The sequence below is a fragment of the Lasioglossum baleicum genome, chromosome 15 (assembly GCF_051020765.1).
Source record: "Lasioglossum baleicum chromosome 15, iyLasBale1, whole genome shotgun sequence".
Taxonomy (NCBI): domain Eukaryota; kingdom Metazoa; phylum Arthropoda; class Insecta; order Hymenoptera; family Halictidae; genus Lasioglossum; species Lasioglossum baleicum.
In genome coordinates this window covers 9,263,244-9,284,249 of record NC_134943.1, presented here as the reverse complement: position 1 = coordinate 9,284,249, position 21,006 = coordinate 9,263,244, and the positions used below count along the sequence as shown (strand labels likewise).

The 21,006-nt window shown below is 45.0% G+C and overlaps 4 protein-coding genes across 5 annotated transcripts; 2 read left to right on the top strand and 2 right to left on the bottom strand.

Annotated features, from left to right (window-relative positions):
- Positions 1–4,032: 4,032 nt before the first annotated feature.
- Positions 4,033–5,372, bottom strand: LOC143216428 (uncharacterized). The gene has a single exon (XM_076439455.1). The coding sequence runs from the start codon at positions 5,170–5,172 to the stop codon at positions 4,351–4,353; it is 822 nt and encodes a 273-aa protein (XP_076295570.1). The 5' UTR covers positions 5,173–5,372; the 3' UTR covers positions 4,033–4,350.
- Positions 5,373–5,792: 420 nt separating this feature from the next.
- Positions 5,793–6,726, top strand: LOC143216156 (uncharacterized). Its single transcript, XM_076438992.1, has 2 exons — positions 5,793–6,139; positions 6,308–6,726. Exons 1-2 carry the CDS (start codon positions 5,810–5,812, stop codon positions 6,662–6,664), a joined length of 687 nt encoding a protein of 228 aa, XP_076295107.1. The 5' UTR covers positions 5,793–5,809; the 3' UTR covers positions 6,665–6,726.
- LOC143216155 (uncharacterized) lies at positions 6,336–20,418 on the bottom strand. Its single transcript, XM_076438991.1, has 5 exons — positions 14,737–20,418; positions 14,547–14,652; positions 7,575–7,713; positions 7,171–7,482; positions 6,336–7,104 (listed from the first exon to the last, which is right to left on the bottom strand). Exons 3-5 carry the CDS (start codon positions 7,652–7,654, stop codon positions 6,795–6,797), a joined length of 702 nt encoding a protein of 233 aa, XP_076295106.1. The 5' UTR covers positions 7,655–7,713; positions 14,547–14,652; positions 14,737–20,418; the 3' UTR covers positions 6,336–6,794.
- On the top strand, positions 12,778–15,788 carry LOC143216154 (alpha-tocopherol transfer protein-like). Of its 2 annotated transcripts, XM_076438989.1 has the most exons (7): positions 12,778–12,942; positions 14,103–14,247; positions 14,448–14,607; positions 14,740–14,920; positions 15,007–15,192; positions 15,275–15,380; positions 15,452–15,788. In XM_076438989.1, exons 2-7 carry the CDS (start codon positions 14,109–14,111, stop codon positions 15,610–15,612), a joined length of 933 nt encoding a protein of 310 aa, XP_076295104.1. In that variant the 5' UTR covers positions 12,778–12,942; positions 14,103–14,108; the 3' UTR covers positions 15,613–15,788. The 2 variants fall into 2 exon arrangements, with proteins under 2 accessions (XP_076295104.1, XP_076295105.1); XM_076438990.1 differs by lacking the exon at positions 12,778–12,942 and having other exon boundaries at positions 13,477–14,247.
- Positions 20,419–21,006: the final 588 nt, after the last annotated feature.

The following is a 21,006-nucleotide window of genomic DNA, read 5'->3' as shown; positions in this document are numbered from 1 at the left end:
ATTTGTTTCGCCTTTCGCAGGGGGCCCACGTCTATGTTTTCCTACCAGCTCTGGCGGACAAAGAGGGTGGCTGTGACTCCACATACCGAGGTTAAACGATCGCACAAACGCGCCCAGGATTACAGGGATCCTCAGGCCCCTTAATCTCGGATTACACAGGTAAGCTTTGACGTACTAATACCGGGATTTGAGGAGGCGCGCACTAACCCCTCCCGATATTTGCACTGGACCGCAATACAATGAGTTACCCGACACTTTACAACCCTTGCTGCGTGACTTCCCCAGATTAGAATACACCAAAATTAACTTGAAATACTTCTCAAACACAGAAACTGGCCGAGAATCCCTCGAAAATCGACGCAATTTAGAATTGTTGAAAAATGACCAATTTGAATGGTCTAGATGCTTTCGTAATGTGTTCTGAAACGATAAATCATTTTCCAGGTCGCAGAAGCGAAGCAGTTCGCGCAGCTATTACTCGACAACATCGGGAACCTTCTCCAAAGAACGTATTCTCCTTTCGACACCCCGTGGACGTTCTTATAACTTGTGACTATTAAAAGGAACGCGAGAACTCGGGGGCGCAGGAAGAACACCCGGCGGGAGGACACCGTTACTTTTATTTCGCGTGGTTCAACGCGTTGCGCGTCGGCCGACAACTTGCGAACAAAATCTTCACGTGAGGCAATTCCTCTTCTTTCATTTCTTGCTCTTGTATAAAGTACATTTCCACGAATGCCATTTATGCTAAACTTCTTTTCTCACATCTTTAAATGAAGTCCTAATCGGAATATCATTTCCAGACTCTTCGGGACTCTGCAGACTCTGAACACGTTTAATAGATTCTCGAGAATCGGGGATCAATGATGGAGGATTTCTCGATAAATAAATCAACAAATTTTTAGTTAACTGATTTCTCTAAACAAGGTTGAATCGACGCAGGCATACAAATCAGCTATGAAAAGCAAGTTTCGTAATAACGATCGCAGTCCGTCGGCATTCAGGGGGTTGCACAGGGTAGCCAGCATGGTGCCCCGTAACTCTGGTTCCTCCGTTTACAAAATGTTTAGCCCCTAATACGCCTCGTCCAGCGACGGAACGGGTCCCGATAGCCGCTATTGAATCGATCCAGGGGACAATTCGACGTTCGCGCGATCGACGGTGATCCATATATCAGGAAGTCAACGCGCCCCAGGTGTGCCAAATGTCCCGGTGAGCGCGAGGATGGTCCGTCGACGGACACCTGAATCTTCGTTTTCCTAGACGGGGACGGCTATTAGAGGCTAAACGGTTTTTAAACGAGGCAGGGATCGAGTGCCCGAGACGCAACAATGACGTGGGCAAACATTCCGATATACAGGACCACCCGGGGAGGATCCAGTCGCTCCTGGAGACGCGATACAACCATAAATGCAAGTAACGATGGGATACTGGACGGCGAACAGTCACGGGAAATCGCGGGACACAAGAAAATCCACTGAACGATCGAAAATGTGTCTTCTAAAGAGGATTGTAGTCTCTAAACTTTGTTAGACATTTTTCTTCTTGTTACGAGCCAGGGCCGCGAACAGCACGAGTGGCCGGCGAAGGGTTGTTACCCTAGGAATATGGTCTCAATTTGTTAGTTAAGGTACGCGGACGAACTTAATGCGAAATTTGGGAGCCGCTGGGAATATAGACAGCGAGAACGAACCTGACGCGAAGTCAGGGAGGAACGACGCGCAGACGAACCCGATACGAAACCGGGAGCTGCTAGGAGGTTGTAGAACAGCGCGGACGAATTCAATGCGTAATTGGGGCTAGGAGGTTCGATAAAAGCACAGATGAACTTGATGCGAAATTAGGGAGCTGTTAGGATGCGGACGAACCTGATGCGTAATCAGGGAGCCGCTAGATTGGTATAGTTTTCGTGGACGAACCCAATGTATAACTGGGGACCCACTAGGTAGGAAATATCTCTATTTGGACAATTGGAAAGTTGCGGACGAACCTGATGCGTAATCAGGGAGTCGCTAGGATAGTTAGTAGGCCTCGTAACTTATATAATCTAATTGATACAACCCGAGCAGTAAGGTTGTATCATGTGGGAACGTTCAATTACTAGATTAGGATATTGGGCGATAATTATGGGTTTAATAAATTTGCTCTAATTACCAAAGAACACATATATATCCTAACTATAAGAATCTGTGGTACAATTGTGTAATTGTCGCGAATGAAATGAATGTAGAAGGTAGAAAGAAGAATTTGACGCACTGGCAATGCGGGGGACTCGAGAACAACTTTAACACTGCTTAATAGATTTTACACAGAACTTGCGGAATCGATATGGTTAACTCTGATACGAAAGGTACTCTAGCACGATCTCGCTAAAAGTTGACTTTCCGAAATACAGCACGACGTGACGCGACACGTGTCTACCGAAGTACTAGCCCCCGAGAGTAAGAATCTAAGGGTTTATATACCCCTACAATGAATGGAATGCTCTGTTCATAATCTAATCTGACTTAGGGCTTAGGGCCAGACTCTCGTTTTTGTCACTTCTAATGAAATCGGAGCCAGAGCTCGGTCCTAAATTAAAGGGTTCAACTATGATATGAAAGGTTATCTAGGACGCTTCCTGCCAGAGACGATCTGGAAGAGATTACTGTGAGAAAACGAACGGAATATATTCTCTATCCGTAACATTCTTGTTCGTTTTACCTGTAGATGTGCTGTAAAGAAATGTTTAGACGATAGCAAAATTCGTCCTAAGACCATGTAGATTTGGCTCGGCTAGAATTGTTGCGATACGATTCCGACATTAATTCCAATCCAGAAAGCAAGAGTATCATCGCAGCAACCCGTGTCACTCAACAATGGAGACCCGACGACGATGCTCGTCCACCGAATTACAGTTTTCCCATTCTAGGATTATGATTATCGGGCCCCCCAAAACACCCCCGGAATCCGACGTCACACGCCCCGCAAGAAATATCGTTCCTTCACGATCCTTTTTTCTTCCAGCTTCGTTTTCCTCTTAATTCCCCGACACGAAAAAATGGGGCCCCGGTGGGCGGATGGCCAGTTCACCGATGGTCGATGCAACAGTGAATGGATATCCATTCAACCACGCACCTGACTCCTCGCTCCTCGGTCGTGAGAATCGCTCCAGAGACTTTTCAAGATCTCTTTCTTCGGGGTCGTTCATTCATCGCGAGGGAAAAACCAGTCACGGAAGATTCTCGACGTTTTTCACAGCGAAGTGTTGCGAGTATGGGAGAATAGTGGTCACCGGGGTTGCCTAATTGTGCCGATCCTGGGATCATTTTCGGAGGAGGAGGCCCTCGAGCTCTGGATTCTTCCACTTCAATCATATCTGGGGCTGGAGTCATCTTATATCGCGATACTTCTATCGTTTCATGCTTTTGTTGATTTGCTGGCGTAATTTTCTTTTCCTAATATAAACATTCAATGGACGCAGTGGTTTCTGATACATTTTATATTACTACCATCTTCGCTAATAACACTGTCAATACAGTAAAGTCGCGTTTACGACATTATTTTTTTATGACTGCGACTGCGTTCAAAAGAAAGCTGAACATAGAAAAGAGCAGCATGACAGTGGAGTGGGTAGGCACTGGACAGTGATCGCGTAGTCGATCGCGGACAGTAAACGCGACTTTACTGTATCTCTGCTCTTTGAAATTCGACAGTCCTGAAATGATTATCACATGAGAAAAATGGTTGGCGATATATTCCTCGCTACCTGTTTTAGTCATTTAGCTGGAACAAGTCGGGAAAACACAGGTCATAGGATTGTGGCACCGTAAAATTGGTGGCACGAGTTCCGTGGAGCGGCCCCCAATAAAACGAGTCACTTCGTTAGCGGCGGAGGTCGTAAATTGCAGGTAATTATGCAACCAGTCGAGACACTCGAGGAACGGTTGGTTTACGACCGTTACAGTGGTTCTCGAGATCTATTCACCCCCGAAAAGGATCAATAGGAGAGCATTAAGGTATTTACGCCCAGAAAGGGGCGCGTTGGGCACCTGTCGCGTCGATCAACAGGGAGTTAAATCCCATAGATCCTCGGGGTTCTACCTGGTCCGAGGCAAATTGCTTGAATGGCCCTCGGGACACCCACAGAATCTTTACGGAAGTTGGTGTTGTCAGGAATTAATAATAATTGACTCGAAAATCAGAGAAACTACCGTTTCTTCTGATTTCTTGTAACATCGAAGAAACATTTTTTTAAAAAATCAATTCAGCCGAATAAAAAATCTGAAACATAATTATATCTTAGGAAGTGAATTAAGTATGACCAGAGTACTGTTTATTATGTCCAGGATATTGTACAACAACGGAATATCAACAATTGCCCGACTTCCTCTTTTTAATCTGTCCGCAAGGCGGTTTAGCCAGGATCTCCCCGCACTCGTCCTTCTTCTTTCTGCTTCTAGACCTTCTCCTCCTCTTCTTCTTCATCTTCTTCTCTTGAATGACTTCATCTTTATCCTCCTTCGTTTCGCATTCCTGGGACTTGATCGCCTCGAGCAGAGCTTGCTCATGCTTCGCCATCATTTCCGCCGACCAAGGACGCGGAGTTCGGAACTCGAAATCAATATTTTGCCCATTCTTCGATGTCTTCTTCACTCTCAGGCGAAATATATTAGGATTCTCTTCCAAAGATCTTGTAGGAGGCCGTGGTTCCTCAACTGTTCGCTGTTTAGTTCCATTTTCCTCCCCAACTTTAGAATCTCGAGGGAACAGCGTCAAAGTTCGATTGTCGGAAATCTGTGACTGTTCCTTTCCTTCTCTGATGACCTTCGATCTAGGATCCTCAGTGCAGTCACAGGGGGGATCGAATTCCTCTGTCGGAGGCTCCTTCTGAGTCCTTAACACCAGTTTATTGTCGTTGATTATGGCCTCCAGCTCTTTGTAAGGCAATCCACGCGCTGCAATTTCAGAATGTATCTTACGGACCTGGATCTTTTCTGGTTCTGGAGGTTTTATCGGACAGCAGCTTGACTCTTGGATTTTTGGACGAGACAGAATTGATTTTAGATTCTTCGAGGAAGAACATCCAATCTCCGGTTTGCTCTTCTCTCTCTGATTAGGCACGCAACAAGGAGAACATGGCGGATCTTGTTTCTTTGGAGGACATCCACATTGGTTGGTCGCGACGATCATCTTCTCTTGGTGTTATTCGTTTCTTGAGGGGAATTGAGGGTTTGGGTACAACATTGTGGAGGGTTTTTCTTAGTTAGGTTAGTGGAATCGATGCCATGGTGGTCGGTTTCGTCTGACGTCTGAACTTGCTCGCAATCGATTCTTCAAACAACCCCTCGGCTAACCTTTCGGCACAATGGACCCAAGAATTGTCCTCTAAATTCCTGCTCTTTTAACTGTAACTGAGGACACTGCAGCGAGAAGGGTGCAGCTCCATTTTTACCAACCTCGAGTAAATGAAATAAAATTAATAAAAAGTACTTACTGAAAGACTGTTCATAAAATGATCACTCCCCGACTTGACGTTAAAATGGGAACACTGACAAAATAGATATTTTTACACAGAATAAGTAGTAGTCGAGAAGTTTTTATTTCTATTTTTGGCAAGTTCCTCAAATCCGGAGCTGCACCCGACCTGCACCAAAGTGTGCAAGGGATGGTTGCTTTTTGTCAACTGTGCAAAATAAAGAACACAATTCATTGATTTATTGTTTCTTTATTCATACAATTCGGTAGAGATATGTTGAAATCTTTTGTAGACGCCGACAAATATTTTTTGCTAGATTCATAATCATAGAAGATGTACTCCTGTCCGCCGATGCCCCCACCACCCTGTCCACCTGATTGTTCACCCCCGAAGTGCTCGGAGGATGCGGAATCAAAGTATTTTAGGGAAATCGGCACGGAAATGGTGGGCAATCAGCTGATCATTCGCATGGAGAGGGAGAAAGGTAAATCTAAGAAGCTCGGAGATTGGATTCCACCGTGCGATTGTGATATGGTGGAAATACAGAGGCCCACTAGCAAAGAGGGGCCCAAGATACTGAAGGGGCCCACCAACAATCAGATTCTCTTCCGAATCCAGTCGAAGACCCAGCTGGGAAAGAAGGAGGACCCCAATTCCAAGCCCCAGGGCATCTATTACGAAGTACAGCACTGTTGTTCTGAAAATTAAATTACGTAGACCAATACGTATTTATTCGAATTCTGGAACCTCCACCCCAATTTTCCCACAAAGAATGCTTAACTAATTGAAATTGAATTTTACAGGAAAAGTGTTTATTTGATCTTATGCATTCTGAATATTCTTCCCAAGGTTGGCCAATGCAAGGAGGGTAGGAGCAGGGACGACAAGTGCAGGACGTTCACCATATATCCTGTTTTGGATGGTCCTTGCTGCCAGGAAGTGCATACTGATCGAGTCACGGAAGGAAACGAGAATGTGTTCATGTTGAGAGTGAAGAAAAAGCCGGGACCTGTCGAGGAGCCGAAAAAACATATCGAACTAGAGCTCAGAACACCTCAACCACCTCCTCCACCTCCTCCACCTGTGGAACCGAAACCGGAAGTGCCGAGGGCTACTGAGAGACGGTGCGACGGGATGGAGAAACTGAAGAAGATTTCGAAAGACGAACCGAAGAAGAAACGGTGCAAGAAGAAAACTAGAAAATGATTCAATAAAAATGGTCTACCGTGAACAATTGCCCGAAATACAATCCTTATTATTTTTCTTAGGATTTTTCAAAATAATTGTTCCACAGACTTTCGTTAAAAGATTATGGTAAAATTTATTCGTGACTAGATCAAGTTTGTGGCAAAGTTGTGTAAATAGGCATAATTCTCGGCTCGAAGTTGGAGTTCTGTATCTTCCTCTCGGGATTATGTCTAGCATTGAAGTCTCTGATGGCCATCTTCGTGGCGTTTAGGTCAGAATTGTCGTCAAGAATCTGCACGATCTTCTGCACAGTCGAATACTCCATCACCACCGCAGATTTAGCTTCGTTACCAGTCTGCGAGGCTTCCGACATCCTCGTGGTGTCTTCCGACATCCTCGCAGTATCCTCCGACATCCTGCCATTGTCCTCAACGTCCCAGCTTCCCAACGTCTCTGATCTAAACGATGAAATCGTCAAAATCATGCTCTAGAATAATCCTAATCATCTAAATTGTTGTTCTCACAAGGAGGCCGTTGCATCACCGCTAAGGGATCTGTTCCTGAACCAGTTCTTCGAGTTCGATTTCGCCTTCATCTTCTTTTTGCTTTTACCATCACGGTGCACCGTAGTGTTCGATTTCTCGCGATTAATACCATTTTTGTTCCCGTTTCCGTTTAGAGGACCATTGTCGCTAGAATTTTCTGGCTTTGCTTTCTCCGAAAGATTCTTCTTCGAGACCTTCGCGTAGGCGGATTTCAGCTTTGATAGTGTGTGCTTGGCAGCCTGACTAGCGGGGTCTCTTCTGAAACAGCAACGGTGAGTGCGATACTGCCACCTGGAACATAGTTGCCGGATAAGTGGAATCTATTCAAAGATATCGACAACTTCGATCTTTAGACGGTTAGAGATACAGATCGTTGCGTTTACCACAGCGCACAAGTCGTCACCGTCGAGCTGAACATGAAGAAACAGTTCAAGACTGTCAGGACGATCAGAGGTTCCAACATGATCGCGAGCACACGTCTTCTCCCCCAACACGACTTCCCCTAAATGGTTAAGATGGGCTCTGGAAATTTGGATATGTCAGATGATGGAGAAGAATACTGTCCTGCGCGATCGATTGCGAAATTTGTGACAGGCGATGGTCGGCACAATTCAATATACAGGGACACCAAAAAATGTGCGACCGAAAATATACAGTGCAGAGAGGAAATCGCGTTTGTATTGACAAAATCAGCTCGATATTGATTCAGAAAACTAAACCCAACAAAAACATCCTGTAAACAGGAGCCACGTTCCTATGGCCGTAAAAAGTTGTGAGATCAAACAAAATACGGCCAAGTTCGTTAGCTTAGCAATACCTCTTGCAATACTGAAAAAAGCGTTTGTAAAAATTAGTGTAAAAGAACGCTAATTTATTTTTAAAGAGTTACATGGAGGGCTAAATTATTCAAACTTGGCCGCTACCTAACACCTTTCATGGCCATTGGTTTAAAAAGTAACGGCCAAATTTGAATAATTCAGCCCTCGTTCTTTTAAATTAATTTTTACAAACGCTTTTTTCAGTATTGCAAGAGGTATTTCTAAGCTAACGAACTCAGACGTATTTTGTTTGATCTCACAACTTTTTACGGCCGTAGGAACTTGGCTCCTGTTTACAGGATGTTTTTGTTGGGATTTCATCAATTTTTGTTGAAATTTCATGAATTATCAGTAGGTATCAGAAAAAAATATCCTTTTCTAATCTGCAAGACAAAATCCAAATTCCATGTATCGAAGATTAACGCTCTGCCGGCGACGCGACGCTCGGATCCGTTTGCCCCCCGCCGCTATAGACGATGCTCGGTGCAGTTTCTTTTGTTTACGTTAGAGCGATTGTTTTTTTCATCAGTATTTGTTGCGACTTCGAAGCTAATAAAACGTACTTATACTTATGTATGTTATGCTGCTATGTTCTATCCTACGTACCTATTTCGTAATGTTTTTTTTCAATACAACCCCTTTAAGGTGTAAAATTTCAAACTTTGATAATTATCCCTTTGAGTGTTTGTTATGGTGAACCTATGTATCAAATTTCAAGCTTGTAGGTCAATGCGATGTACCCAAAAGGTTTTGATGATCTGTCAGTCAGTCAGTGACAAAAGCGATTTTTGAGGTTCTATATCTCGGAACCTACTAATGTTGGAAGATTAATGTTTTGTCAATATTGAGACATGATAGCATTTAACAAGTGTACGAAATTACATCTCGGCATCTGCCTCCAGTGCCGAGTTATAAGCCTCTAAAAAACGGCTAAGTTGTTTCGTGTAAAAGGAGGTAGTGCGAGAAATGGCTGGTGCACTACCGAGCACCTAGATATTGTAGATATCCCCTCAGCTCACCGACTCCCCGGACGCCGACTGCCCGGACCATCAATTTGTCCCAGATTCGCACTAAGAACGTTTCCCCCGTCAATATGCGTAACTCGCAGGTAACGCATCAAGAAGGGAAACGTGAGACAGGGTGAAACGGTGCAGGAAACGTGTTCAGATCACGGTAGCTGTCGACAGGGGCCGACAAACCCCGCAGAGACGCATACCTTCCCTCGACGGGGGTCCTTCTGGCAGCTCTTTAGAGGAGAGACAACCGCAAAGTGGCACAAAGCCACCGTAACCGCAATATTATATCAGAATCTCGATATCCCTAGCGTGGCGCATCTGTATGATTATAATGATGATATTACCATGGATGGTGTCACTCGGCTGCGGTTGCACCCTGCAACAAAGCAACTGCGGCTGGACCACCCCTAGAGATCGCACCACCTGCCGAGCGACCTAACGTTTCGATTCATTTATTCTCCTGTCGGCGATTAACGTTATTAACGAGCCGCGGACGTGCAAATTCTCAGACACCGACCGTTTCAACCGGAAGTCGTTGAAAGAAGGGTCTTCGGGCTCTCAATTTGTTTGAGAGATGTTGCATGCATCGAAATTTAGAGAAGAACGATCTAAATGTGCATCATTTCTCCCGAACTTAGTATCCTATCATCAGTGCTGTAACGAGGGCATGAAGCGACTGTGGCAAGTGTCTAACTCGCGCCTCCCCGTAACCCAATAATCAAAAAGTTAACAAGTTAAATTTTACTAAAAATGCAATATATTAAATACTATTAACCTCATCAAAATGAGTTGCCTGTATATGCAATAATGTATTTGTCAAGGTATTTGTATGAAGAAAATAATCTATAACCTAAATAAGAACAAATTTTTATTCATATTCAATGACGACAAAATAAAGGAAATACAAAACATAGGTATATGTTAAAATAATATAATAAAACCATAAAGCAGTTCAGCATATTTTATAAAGTAATTTCTCTCGTTTTTTCATTTGCAAATATATCTATTATATCATCGTAATTTAATGTTTTGGCAACATCTTTTTCAATTGATATTATAGACGTGTTTGTTAATCGCTCTTGTCCAATAGTAGAACGATTTTACAATTTTTAATTTGCTAAACAAACGTTTGCAGGAAGCTGTTGTTACAGGCATTGTTATGAAAATCCTTAATCCTATGTCTAGATTTGGATACGTGTTTCGTAATGAGAGTTCGTAATTTTTTTGCAAGATTTGAAAAGTGTCCAGGCGACCCTCAACCGGATCGGTATTCTTTGTTTTGCGCCCCCGTTACGGCACTGCCATATATCACCTTGAAACATTATAATCGTGCAAGGATCGATCTAATGACGACAATAAAGTCACGACACTCCTCACGCTGAAGAATCCGAAAGGAAGAAGGATTGCCGAAGGAACCGTGCGAAAATCCCGGGTATCCGAAGCATCCTGATGAATTATCGCTGGTTCTTTCAATCTCGAAGACGGTCCACCCCGCGCGCGCGTCAAGATCCTCCCTTTCATCCCCATGAACGAGAGAGATCCCACGTATAATATCGCGGTCACTTGTCCTCCCATTCAGTCTGCGACCGCAGAACTTTTCTTTACGACCGGGCTCCGGAAAAATCGTCGTGAGATGTCCACCTACCGCCGCGATCATACGTGTCACGCTATTTCCCGTACACAGAGACTGATCATGTCCTTTCTCTGGCTACCACCGAATTTATTGGCCGCAGAACCATTGTCCGACTGGCCCGACCACACAGCTAGGAACGACACCTTTATGAACTCCCACGACAACCGCGATTATGTACCCTCTTGGTTCCACTTGCCTCCTCTCTTTTAGCTTCTGACGTCTTTACTTTGTCCCTGCGCCATTTAATCGGGGGTGAGTTATGCTCTTCGAGAGAAAAGGACTCTTGAACTCTCCAGATAATACAATAGATTATGATCGTTTAGCTATAGTTCCTAGTTTCAATGCATTCGCTTAGGCCTCGAATCAGTAAATTAATCTACGCTTACCTAAGACGGCAGATATCTATAGAAGTCTCGCTATTTATTATTTATACGAACTGGGAACAGGTACCTAAGTGTACCTACTTCGTGGACATCTTTCTGTGATCTTAGGCGTCCTCCGGAGGTGTCCTTCGGCATCATTACAAGGCGCAGTGACAATAGAAAGGGAAGGAGTTAGGGGCAATTACAAGGTAGGTTTGAGAGGCGACAATGCGGTCTCGGGAGAGCCGTCGCCGTCATCAATCCTCAGCGACGGTCACTGAAGATCAGCAGGGTCGCGGCCGATCGCCGTTCGAAAGGAACGAGGATCGAGGACCGCTCATCTGGCCGTAACGAAGCAATTTTCCACGGCTGGTCCGCCGGATGAATGAACGAGTAGCATTGCTGACTCGTGCACTTTCACGCGTTGTCGCTGAGAAACCTGCACAAGCCTTGCGAACTTCATTGAAAATTCTTCATTCAGGAGAGGTCCTCCGGAGGACTGTGAATGGGCACCGTGGACATCATTACGCTTCTGGACACCTCGCGATGACTCGAGGATGTCATCCCCATTGATAAGCTAGACGTTGTATAGCTCTTTCATTGACGCCATATTGTTTGGAAGCATTCCACCTCCGACCTTGAACGTGGTCTAACGTTCTATTCGATGGAATCTATTTTATAGAATTAATGGAGTAGTCAACACACAGGTCAGCACAGTTTTATTTGAGTACCATTTGGCGGATAGAATTAGAATTTAATATTCGGCCATCTTGTTTCGAAACCTGTCGTCTCACGTCCGTAGCGTTCAACATTCCATTAAAATATATTTAATACACTTCAATTATCCTGTCCATTATCTTAATCTTATTTCACATTGTTTCCTTCGACGGCGGTCTAGGTATAGTTATCCTCCGGCAATCAGGGTCCGTCAGGTCATCAGGATTAGAGGGAACCTTGCCATTCACCGCGTCTAACCTGTATTCCAAAAGACTGTAAATTTTGGCGTCGTTTTCCGAGACACCCGCATCTTTCCTGGAACTGCTTCCCAAAGCACCGATTATCTTCGGATAACTGTGAACGTATTTAATTAGTTAATATCTAGCGCAACGCTGATGGGATTGATCCTCACCACGTGGAGAGCAGCATGCACCAGATGCAGGTGACGCAAACGTTGTTGCACGCGGCCAGACAGTCGAACATTTCGCAAGCTGTGTGTGGCGATTCAACCAATTTTCTGTCGCTCTAACATTTCTGATAATTTTTACAATTCAACTAACCGCGAGGTCTGTCGCGTGTTAGCGAGCTGTCAGTCGAGCGTTGCCAACTTCCGTTCGCCTAGCTATCATTTTCTAATCGTTGAAGCCAACGATAATAATCGACCAGACTTCCACTGCTTGAAATTATGCTCTCTCATTTTACTGAATGCATCAAATCCGCTATTTTAATTATTACAGTCTCTACTTGTTTAGAAGAAGGTCAGTTATTTCAAAATGGCAGATCTCTGCAGAATTATTTCTGTTGGGAAAGTTTTCTACAGGTTCCCACGAGGTTCTCCGTTTCATTACGACCACCGTGGAAGTGCCAAAGCCGAAATCAGCTCACGTACACGATAATGCGACGATTAGGTACATCGAGCATGCTCCAGGACATGTTCGAAACCAGAGAAAATAACGTATTCGGTCATTTTCCTCGGCCCACCTTGTGCGCGATGTTGAATGGTGGGGAGTACGGAGTGTCTCGTGTTCTCCGGAAGAGTGGAATCGTGCTGGCAAGATTGAAATGCCGATCGAACACGCGGTGCAGTTTGGAGACGTTCGCCTTAGACTGCGCACACGATCCTCCTTTTCCAAACACTACAATTTTGTGACAATTGGGCCGAGTTAGTCCTACAATTAGTATACCGACGATTCTTCTATTTTCCGGTAAGTGAAACTCCTCAACAATCTTGAAAATGTATTTTGGAAAAAATTAAAAATTGTTCTGTGCTTAAGTAAGTTTATTTGAAAGCGTCGATGGAATTTTTATTTTTTAATTTGAGAGTATAAAATGCATCCTCGATACTCTTCGTTTAATTTTGATATTACGTCTTCGTTGTTCACGCGGTACTCCAATCAATTTCGCTCACGTACACCATCGTTTCGCCCACAACATCTGATTTCTCAATCCGGAGTCGCATACTTTCTATGGCAAAGCCGACAGGCGTCTATTTTCTCGTGAGAATGCACTCTACATTTGGCAGTGATGCACCGGGCATCGAATTCTGGTCAGGTGCGAAGTCCTTCACTTCCTTCAACCATAATTCTTGCATCGCTGTTTCACTTTCCAGCATTTACAATTTACAGAAATTTTACTAGAAACGCAGTCACAGACAAATCATACACTTCCAACCGTTCACAAATTTCCCGAAGCTCCTACAAGTCTTCAGACACCTGGAAAAATTTGCCGAGGTCCCCGAAGGCTTGTAAGAACCTACAAAATTCTCGAAAACTCCGAAAGATCGCGGATCATACCTAAAATAATTCTCTACAGCATAATCATGTTAATCACGGGAGGAAATACTGCGATCTCCATCATGTTTGCGGGCGTGCTTCACTTTGCTAGCCATTTGGTGATTAAAAGGTTGTCAAACAAACGTGTGTTGACTAATTACGATCCTCGGGATACTATGAGCGTATTAGCATAATAAGTTTCGCAACGCGAGAACGTAATCGACAATTTCTTAAAAATATCTCAAAGCTAAGCAAACGTGAAATTAAAGGAACCTCGAGGAGGTTCTCCACTCGGTTGGCAAACACGTTCGCTGATGCTGCGCGACCAATGTCAATATTGAACGGGCTGTGATAGCAATCTCTTCCGTTCGAGAATCGGTCCGTCACCTGATAGTATGCTGTGGACATTAGAACTTTCGCGGAAGACAGTGCGAGGCTGACAAACGGATACATTCATCTGAGGATCTTCAGCAGTTTTAACATTCTAATTTTTAATGGAGTTTGTCTAAAGTTGGAAATGCAAAATTTCGTCGAACCGGAATGAAGAATAAATAATCGACGAGTCAAAAGTAAACAGTAAATGCACTTTGCAGTCCGAGATGACGCTGTTGCCGCCAACCGTCGCGCAACAAAAGCGCATCGACGAAGAAGTTCAGATGGACCCGGAAATGATAAAGAAGGACATAACTGCGCTCAGAGAATGGCTGTCGAAGCAGCCCCATCTGCCTGCTCACATGGGTCTGATAGCTTATTTTACTACAAAACTATTAGCTGTTAGATCCTTCTATTACCTAATATTCGATCCAACTAATTCTAGTAACTACCTTTAACTACTTCTAATCGTAAACAGAGATAAATAATTGTGATGACACGATCGTCGCTCGTAAACTGCAATTACATAGACGATTTATAGAGTGATTTGAAACGATTGATTACAGATGATGCAAGACTCGAGAGATTTCTGTTCGGCTGCAAGAACAGCATCGAGAGGTGCAAAGTCATTTTGGAGCGATACTTTAGTGTACGCACCGCCTTACCCGAGTTCTTCTCGCTGCGGGATCCGCTGTCGAAGGACGTTCAAGGATGCTGTGATTCCATGTAATCCATTCTCAGCTTCTCTCTAATTCCCTTGGTTCCATAATCCTAATTAAATGAATAAAATATTAGGACGAAGCTTAGAAAATTTATGCTCGCGAATTTCATTATCAATTGGCGTTCTTCTACTACCAGATACTACTTCGTCCTGCCATCGCTGACAGAGGAGGGGCACCGTGTAACTGTTCTCCGACTTAGGGATACATCGATAGATAATTTCTCGATCCAGGACATCACCAAGAGGATCCTGATGGTCCTGGACATGCGATTGATGGAGGAACGCTGTCTGTCGAACGTGATGGTCATCGATCTCGAGGTACCATTTTCCTCCACACGTTCTAATCTCAGCAAAAATTAAAGTGTTACTGTAAAGTGAGCTAATGTTCTCCGAATTACTTTTAGGGGTTCAGCTTAGTGCATTTTTCAAAGTGCAGCCCAACACAAAGCATCATTCGGAAGTCGATGCTTGCGGTGCAAGACAGTATGCCATTAAGGCTTCACAGGGTCCATTTTCTTCATGCTCCTGTGTTCGTTGAGAATGTCCTCCACATATTCTACCCTCTGCTGAAAGAGAAACTCGTTCAAAAAGTGAGATTAATATTGAGAATAACTGTTTTGTTTGATTGGAAGCTTTTTTAAGGGAGACTGTCTTATCTTTTGGCAATTGTAGTTTCGTGTTCACACTGGCGGCGGAGAAGAGCTGCATCCTTATATGGACAAGGATATATTGCCTAACGCATGGGGCGGCAAAGCTGGAACTCTAGAAGAGTTAAACGGTTCGACAGATTCGTTTCAAATTAATATACTGAGAATTAAATTTCATTTTTATTGATTGTTAATTTCGCAGATTCGTGGAGGAAGAAGATAGAGAGGAACAGGGATTGGTTTCTGCGCGAGGAGAAGCTCAGTCGAACAGACGAGAGTGCTCGATTGCCAGGATCCAAGTCGAGATTGATCACAGAATTCGATGGGATACAAGGTTCCTTCAGGCAGCTGAACATCGATTAAACGAACCAATTAAATCAATTTTCTCCATAGCTCTTACATTGCCCTTTTTAATCCTTTATAACGCTATTTTAATTAATAGAGACTAAAAGAATACAGAAGAACTAAAATTGCCTAGCAAATTACATTTTTCTGTGATCTCTATTCTATTCACCCTTGTGTAGGCAACCAGTCGTACGGCGCAGACCTATCGCTAAAAGTTTGCAAAATCAGCCGCAAGATGGCGGTGGACGCTGTTTCTCGAATTTCAATCGGCGGGAAACTAAAATTCATTAATCCATCGATTCAACTATGAAATTGACACAACAGAGACTATTAATTGAACTCAACAATGTTAGGAATGATGATTAATCGGAGCTTATAACAAATGAAACAAAGCACAAGACCTCGAGAAGTCGCCATTCGTGTCAAACGCAGGTGTGACCCGCATCGAACATTGTTGCATCGTCGTTGCAAGGCTTCCCGAAGCAGATCTCAACTCTGCCGGGCGAGAGGAAGCCAATGTAATTCGCAGCAAGCGTTGTACGAGATAGGAAAACATCGCAAAGAATCTAAACGGCAATCGATAGTCCGCGCAACAAATACGAAAACGTCTGAGCGAGATTGTAGTTCGAATTAGCCATTACTTATACTACCATTTAAACATATCTAAAATTGGCAAAACAATATATTGGGCCAGTCTTTCGAATTTTCGACATTTACTGATATCAAGCCCAATTATTACGGAAATATTTGTTAAATTGAAAGAGCTAAGCCTCGATCAAGGGATTCGACAGGGAAATCTCGAAAAATTCAGAAGATGGTTAATCGCAGTAAACGGCTCAGTTAGCAATTGCAAGTCACGACCACCTCCAGACACTTAAGAGGCTCGTTCGGCGTGTCTGTCCTCTTTCGTGGCCGTTTAACCGACTTGATAAGCTAATGGTGGTCCGAGTCCGGCCACGGAACAACAGCATTGCCCGGAATCCCTTTCGACTGGCCGTGGCATACGCGATTTCGCGATTCTTGTTGCCGTTGCTTCGTGTACTAGCTGGAAACTGCCGTGCGCGTATCCGTTCCCATCTGTTCAGTCATTCAACAATATTTGATCGGCCATCACGCGTCCATACCTGTTGGAAAACAAGCGTTATCAATTATCATGCGAAGGTGCAGACGAGAAGACACGCGCCGTATTTTCCTCTTTTCATTAGTGGAACGACGTCGTGCGAGCGAGGAGACCGATTGCGCTGCCTGCTACAATCGGTAAGCCATTCTTTCTCTATTTCCTCGACTAATCATAAGTGCAGAAAACGCAGTTTTGTCATAAATGCAGAGAATTCACAGTGAAAATGTCAGTTTATGAACGACGAAGAAGTTTTAATCGTCGTAGATGTAAAGAATACGGCAGAGCAATGGGTTAATCGAGCGACTCAAATCTTCCAGTTTGATCAGCCCGAGTTGTGATCTACTTGCTCACTTTTCATTCGCTGATAGTTTAAATACCTCGTTGTTGCTCGAGATTCTATGAAAGACCGAGGAACTCGAGAAATTAGAGCAATTGCATTAATTGGTAGCCCGTATTTTCCTTCGCAGTCCGAGTCGCAGAGAGATAATCTTGGAACGTTTCAACTGAACGAACTTGAACAATTCATTGCTCGTCCCGGAGTTAATAAGAAATTGATTACCCGCGTGAACGAGTCTACCAGATGAGAAGCGAGATCAGTAACTCGATAAAATAACGCAAAAACTCGTCCATAAATCTGTGCAAATAATTTTCAGTGTTTAACTCGAGATGAGTTTCACTTTGTGATTGTAATAGAAAAGTTAGCATTCAATTAAGCGCTGAAATCCAAGCGCGCAACTTCGATAGGAAACGTCAGCGAACATTTCCGCGCTACGCAAAGAGTGCGTCGCAGTTTCGGTACAGAGGAAATCTCCCGCGATACAAACAAGGTCGATAAAATTGCAGCACGAGTTTCTCGAGCTCGCTAAGCTCGCCTAAGCTTTGGACACCGTCGCCGGGTACGTAGTACGTGCATATAAACAAACGATCGTCGCCGGGTGTTCCTCCCAGACCTCTCATTACGTAAGAATTATGCCAATTACACGGGTGTGTGCGTTCTTCACGACTCAGAGTCGAATTAATAATTGCTTAAACACTACTCGTCGAAGGGATTGCGTAACGATCGTTTCGATTCGTTCGACTCCGAATTCGACTTCTGATCGTTTCTCGTCTTTCCTTCATTTCTTCTCGACTCTTTAGGCTCTTGTCAAAGGAAAAGTTTGTCAAAGATTATGGTCTTCTAATCTATGAAATCTCTATTTGACACAGCAGCCTGCAAAATAGTTTGCGACGATCCGAAATTCTGTAAACATCCTGATCAGATAAATATGAATTCTTCCTATTCGTTTTCTATCCTCGAAGAAACAAAACGGCTGAGTTAATTTGACACAAGTTTGTGAGAATGAATAAATGTCTAACTGGCTTCCAGAAATCTATGATTCACTCATGATTCAATAAGTAATTTAAGCATTCTTTTTTTGGGACTGTTAAATAAAAGAAGATGTTGGAGCTCCTCTATTATTAATAGCTCTCCGGCAGGCAAAGAGTTAAAATGGTGGAATTTTAAACAGTTAAACGAACGATCGCGGGGCAATCAATTAGTCCGAGAGAATTCGTCGGTCTGCTAGCTACAAGACGGCCCTCCTGCCGCACTGTACAGTACGATGAGCAGGGTGGATTGATTTTTCGCCTCCTGACGTCACGCGAGACCAGCATGCGCGTGGTGGTTCGCACGTAGAGCGTCGCGAAGCGCCCCGATGCTTTTTATTTCCTATCTTGGCCCTACACATTTTCATATAATAATCAGTCTTGCATGTACCGAAGTTCTACGTCTCAGACGAACGCGCTGTTGCTCGGGGTTTGACACCATAAGTCTTCTAATCTGGCTGACAAAACTTGTCATCATTCCTAGAGCCTTCTACCATGTATCAAGCCTAGATGTTGGTAACTTGGACTTTGTAATATTTTTCATTGCTCCAACGATCTTGGAGCATTCGTCAGGGACAATAGAGTGTCTAGAGGTCGTCCCTGAAGGGTTAATTGAAACCCCCGACCACAGGCTGGTAGTAAATAAATTTCGCAGCCGGGTAAATTCAGCTCTATCGAACCCATTCAATAAAACAGTTTCATCAGAAAAAGCGGGGCAATAAATTCCGCGTTGAAGTCAGTGGGGAACGTCTTGGACAGGAGTCCTCTGCAGACCAGAGAGAGAGAGAGGAAGTCGAGTGGGTGGTGATAGACGAGTGGTTGTGGCTCCGTGCCACAGGACGCGGGGTCAGCGACGAGTTCATTCAGTGTCGCTTCTCCGATGTTCGCGAGCTCTTCGAACCGCGCCCCCTTCCCGAATAATCTGCTCCTCCAGCCACGTGACCGTCGGAGGGAGGGGTCGACGATGGTGATCGTCGATGAGCCATCCCGTGGTCATCGACTAGCTCTATACCTCTAGAACTCCCCTACCCTGGTCGTCGGGGAAACGAAGACGCTAAGCATTCCCCACCATCGTCCGCCGTGTCGCCTAGATCGCGAGCTATAGTCCAAGTTCTTGATGCCAGCTGCGTTCGTTAGCAGTCTTCTGCCACCTTTTCGTTAGCAGACGATTCTTTGTCAGTGGCGAGTGGGGGAAGTGGCCCCTCCCGTGGTCCTAGGACATCAGGCGCGTTCACGAGCGCAGCAGAGAGCCGGAGCTGGAGCAAAGTGGGGAGCAGGGGGGCCATTTTCGCTCACGAATCACCCCACCACGCTACCCAGGCTCTGGCGACCGGGCTGCTAGCTCTGTGGCCCGTACGGGCATCGACTTGGACGTGCCTGGCCGCTTAGAGCGCACACATTCGTCGTAATTGCATCAAGCTTCCTAACAACCAGCTTGTGCGGATTTCCCGATGATCTCTGACAAATGCCACGTTACTTCACTTTCGTTCCGCCACGTGAGTATTGAGAGGAAATTGTGACACGTTCATGGAAAGGGAAATATGCTGGAAATTATTGGTATAGTTCTATTCTTAATTGTGATATATCCAATTTCTATCATACTCTCCATGAAACGTGTTTTTCGACTACTCAATGCGGTCTGCTTTCATTGATGATCATCCAACGGACCTCTATCCGCGTCTTCTAACACGACGCTCCGGTTGCTAGCCTTCCAGGGGCCAGTCACTACTGTGAAGACTGCACATTCGCTCGTCGAACCGGGTGCCTGCAGCGAGGGGCTCATTGACGTCTAAAAAGAAGGTTTAGGGAAAATCGAACGGGAGGTTTCTAGAAGAGTAACAACGTCAACACTTCACCAGCTGTTACGATCGAATTCGCCAGGCAACGTGTAACAGGAAAATCGAAGAGACGTTTTCCGAGCAGCTTACACCTGGAATGAACGAAGAAGATCAAGTTTTAGACACTATCAATCCAAGATTGATGAACTGGAAACGTCTTACCAAGGCGAAATAGACTATCAGGTGTGAAAATAGCAGTCTGAAGGTAGTTGAACAGCGACAACAGGCTTGTGAGTTTATCCTGAAGAGCCTACACCTGGAATAACCGAAGAAAATTCGGTTGCAGACCGCAAGGTCCGGGACTAGGGAACTAGAAACGTCTCACCAAGGCGAAACAGAGTATCAGAGGAGAGTGTGGTGGTTCGAGTGTGGCGAGGTAGCGGCGGCAGGCTCGTCGTGCAGCGTACTGGCTCGGTGGTGCGATCTAAATCCGCGATCGAGCCCCGTGGCCCGTGGTGGCGCGCCCCCTCCCCACTTCTTCGATTCGCCAGGACGTCAGCTGGAACTTGCGTGGTGCGTCCTGGGTGTGCAGCGTGCCGCTGCAGCTTCTAGTACATTGTCGCGATCCGAGAGGCGACCTGGCTGAGCGAGAAAGAGAGTGAGCGAGCGAGTGAGAACCTCGGATACAGAGCGCAGAATAGGAACAGAGTAAGAGAGAAAGAAAGTTGACGAGGGAGAAGAAGAGTGACAGAAGCCAACGGTGAAATCTCCGATCGGACTGTGCGTCGTCGCTCGACGTCGATCCCTAAACAGGCTGTCAAATTGACAGTGTCAAATCGGTTGTGTCTCCCTCCGGACGACGACGACGACGGATCGTCGGGTGCGTGTTCCAGGAAACGTGTGATTCCGTTTCGAGCCAGTGGACGGTTCCGTTGCGGATGTTCCGCGGCGTTTCGAGGCTGACGCGTGTCCCCGCGCCGCGACACCGGCCTCAGAGTTCTCTCAGCAGAGCTGAGACCGCGACGGTCAAGTGAAACGGTTCTGATTTCGTGAGCGGAGGCGCTGCGCTGTCAAATTTCGGGGAGGACAGCCTGCGACGAGCTGACAGTTCTATCCTCGGTGAGTCTCTGAAACACGATCGTTGACTCG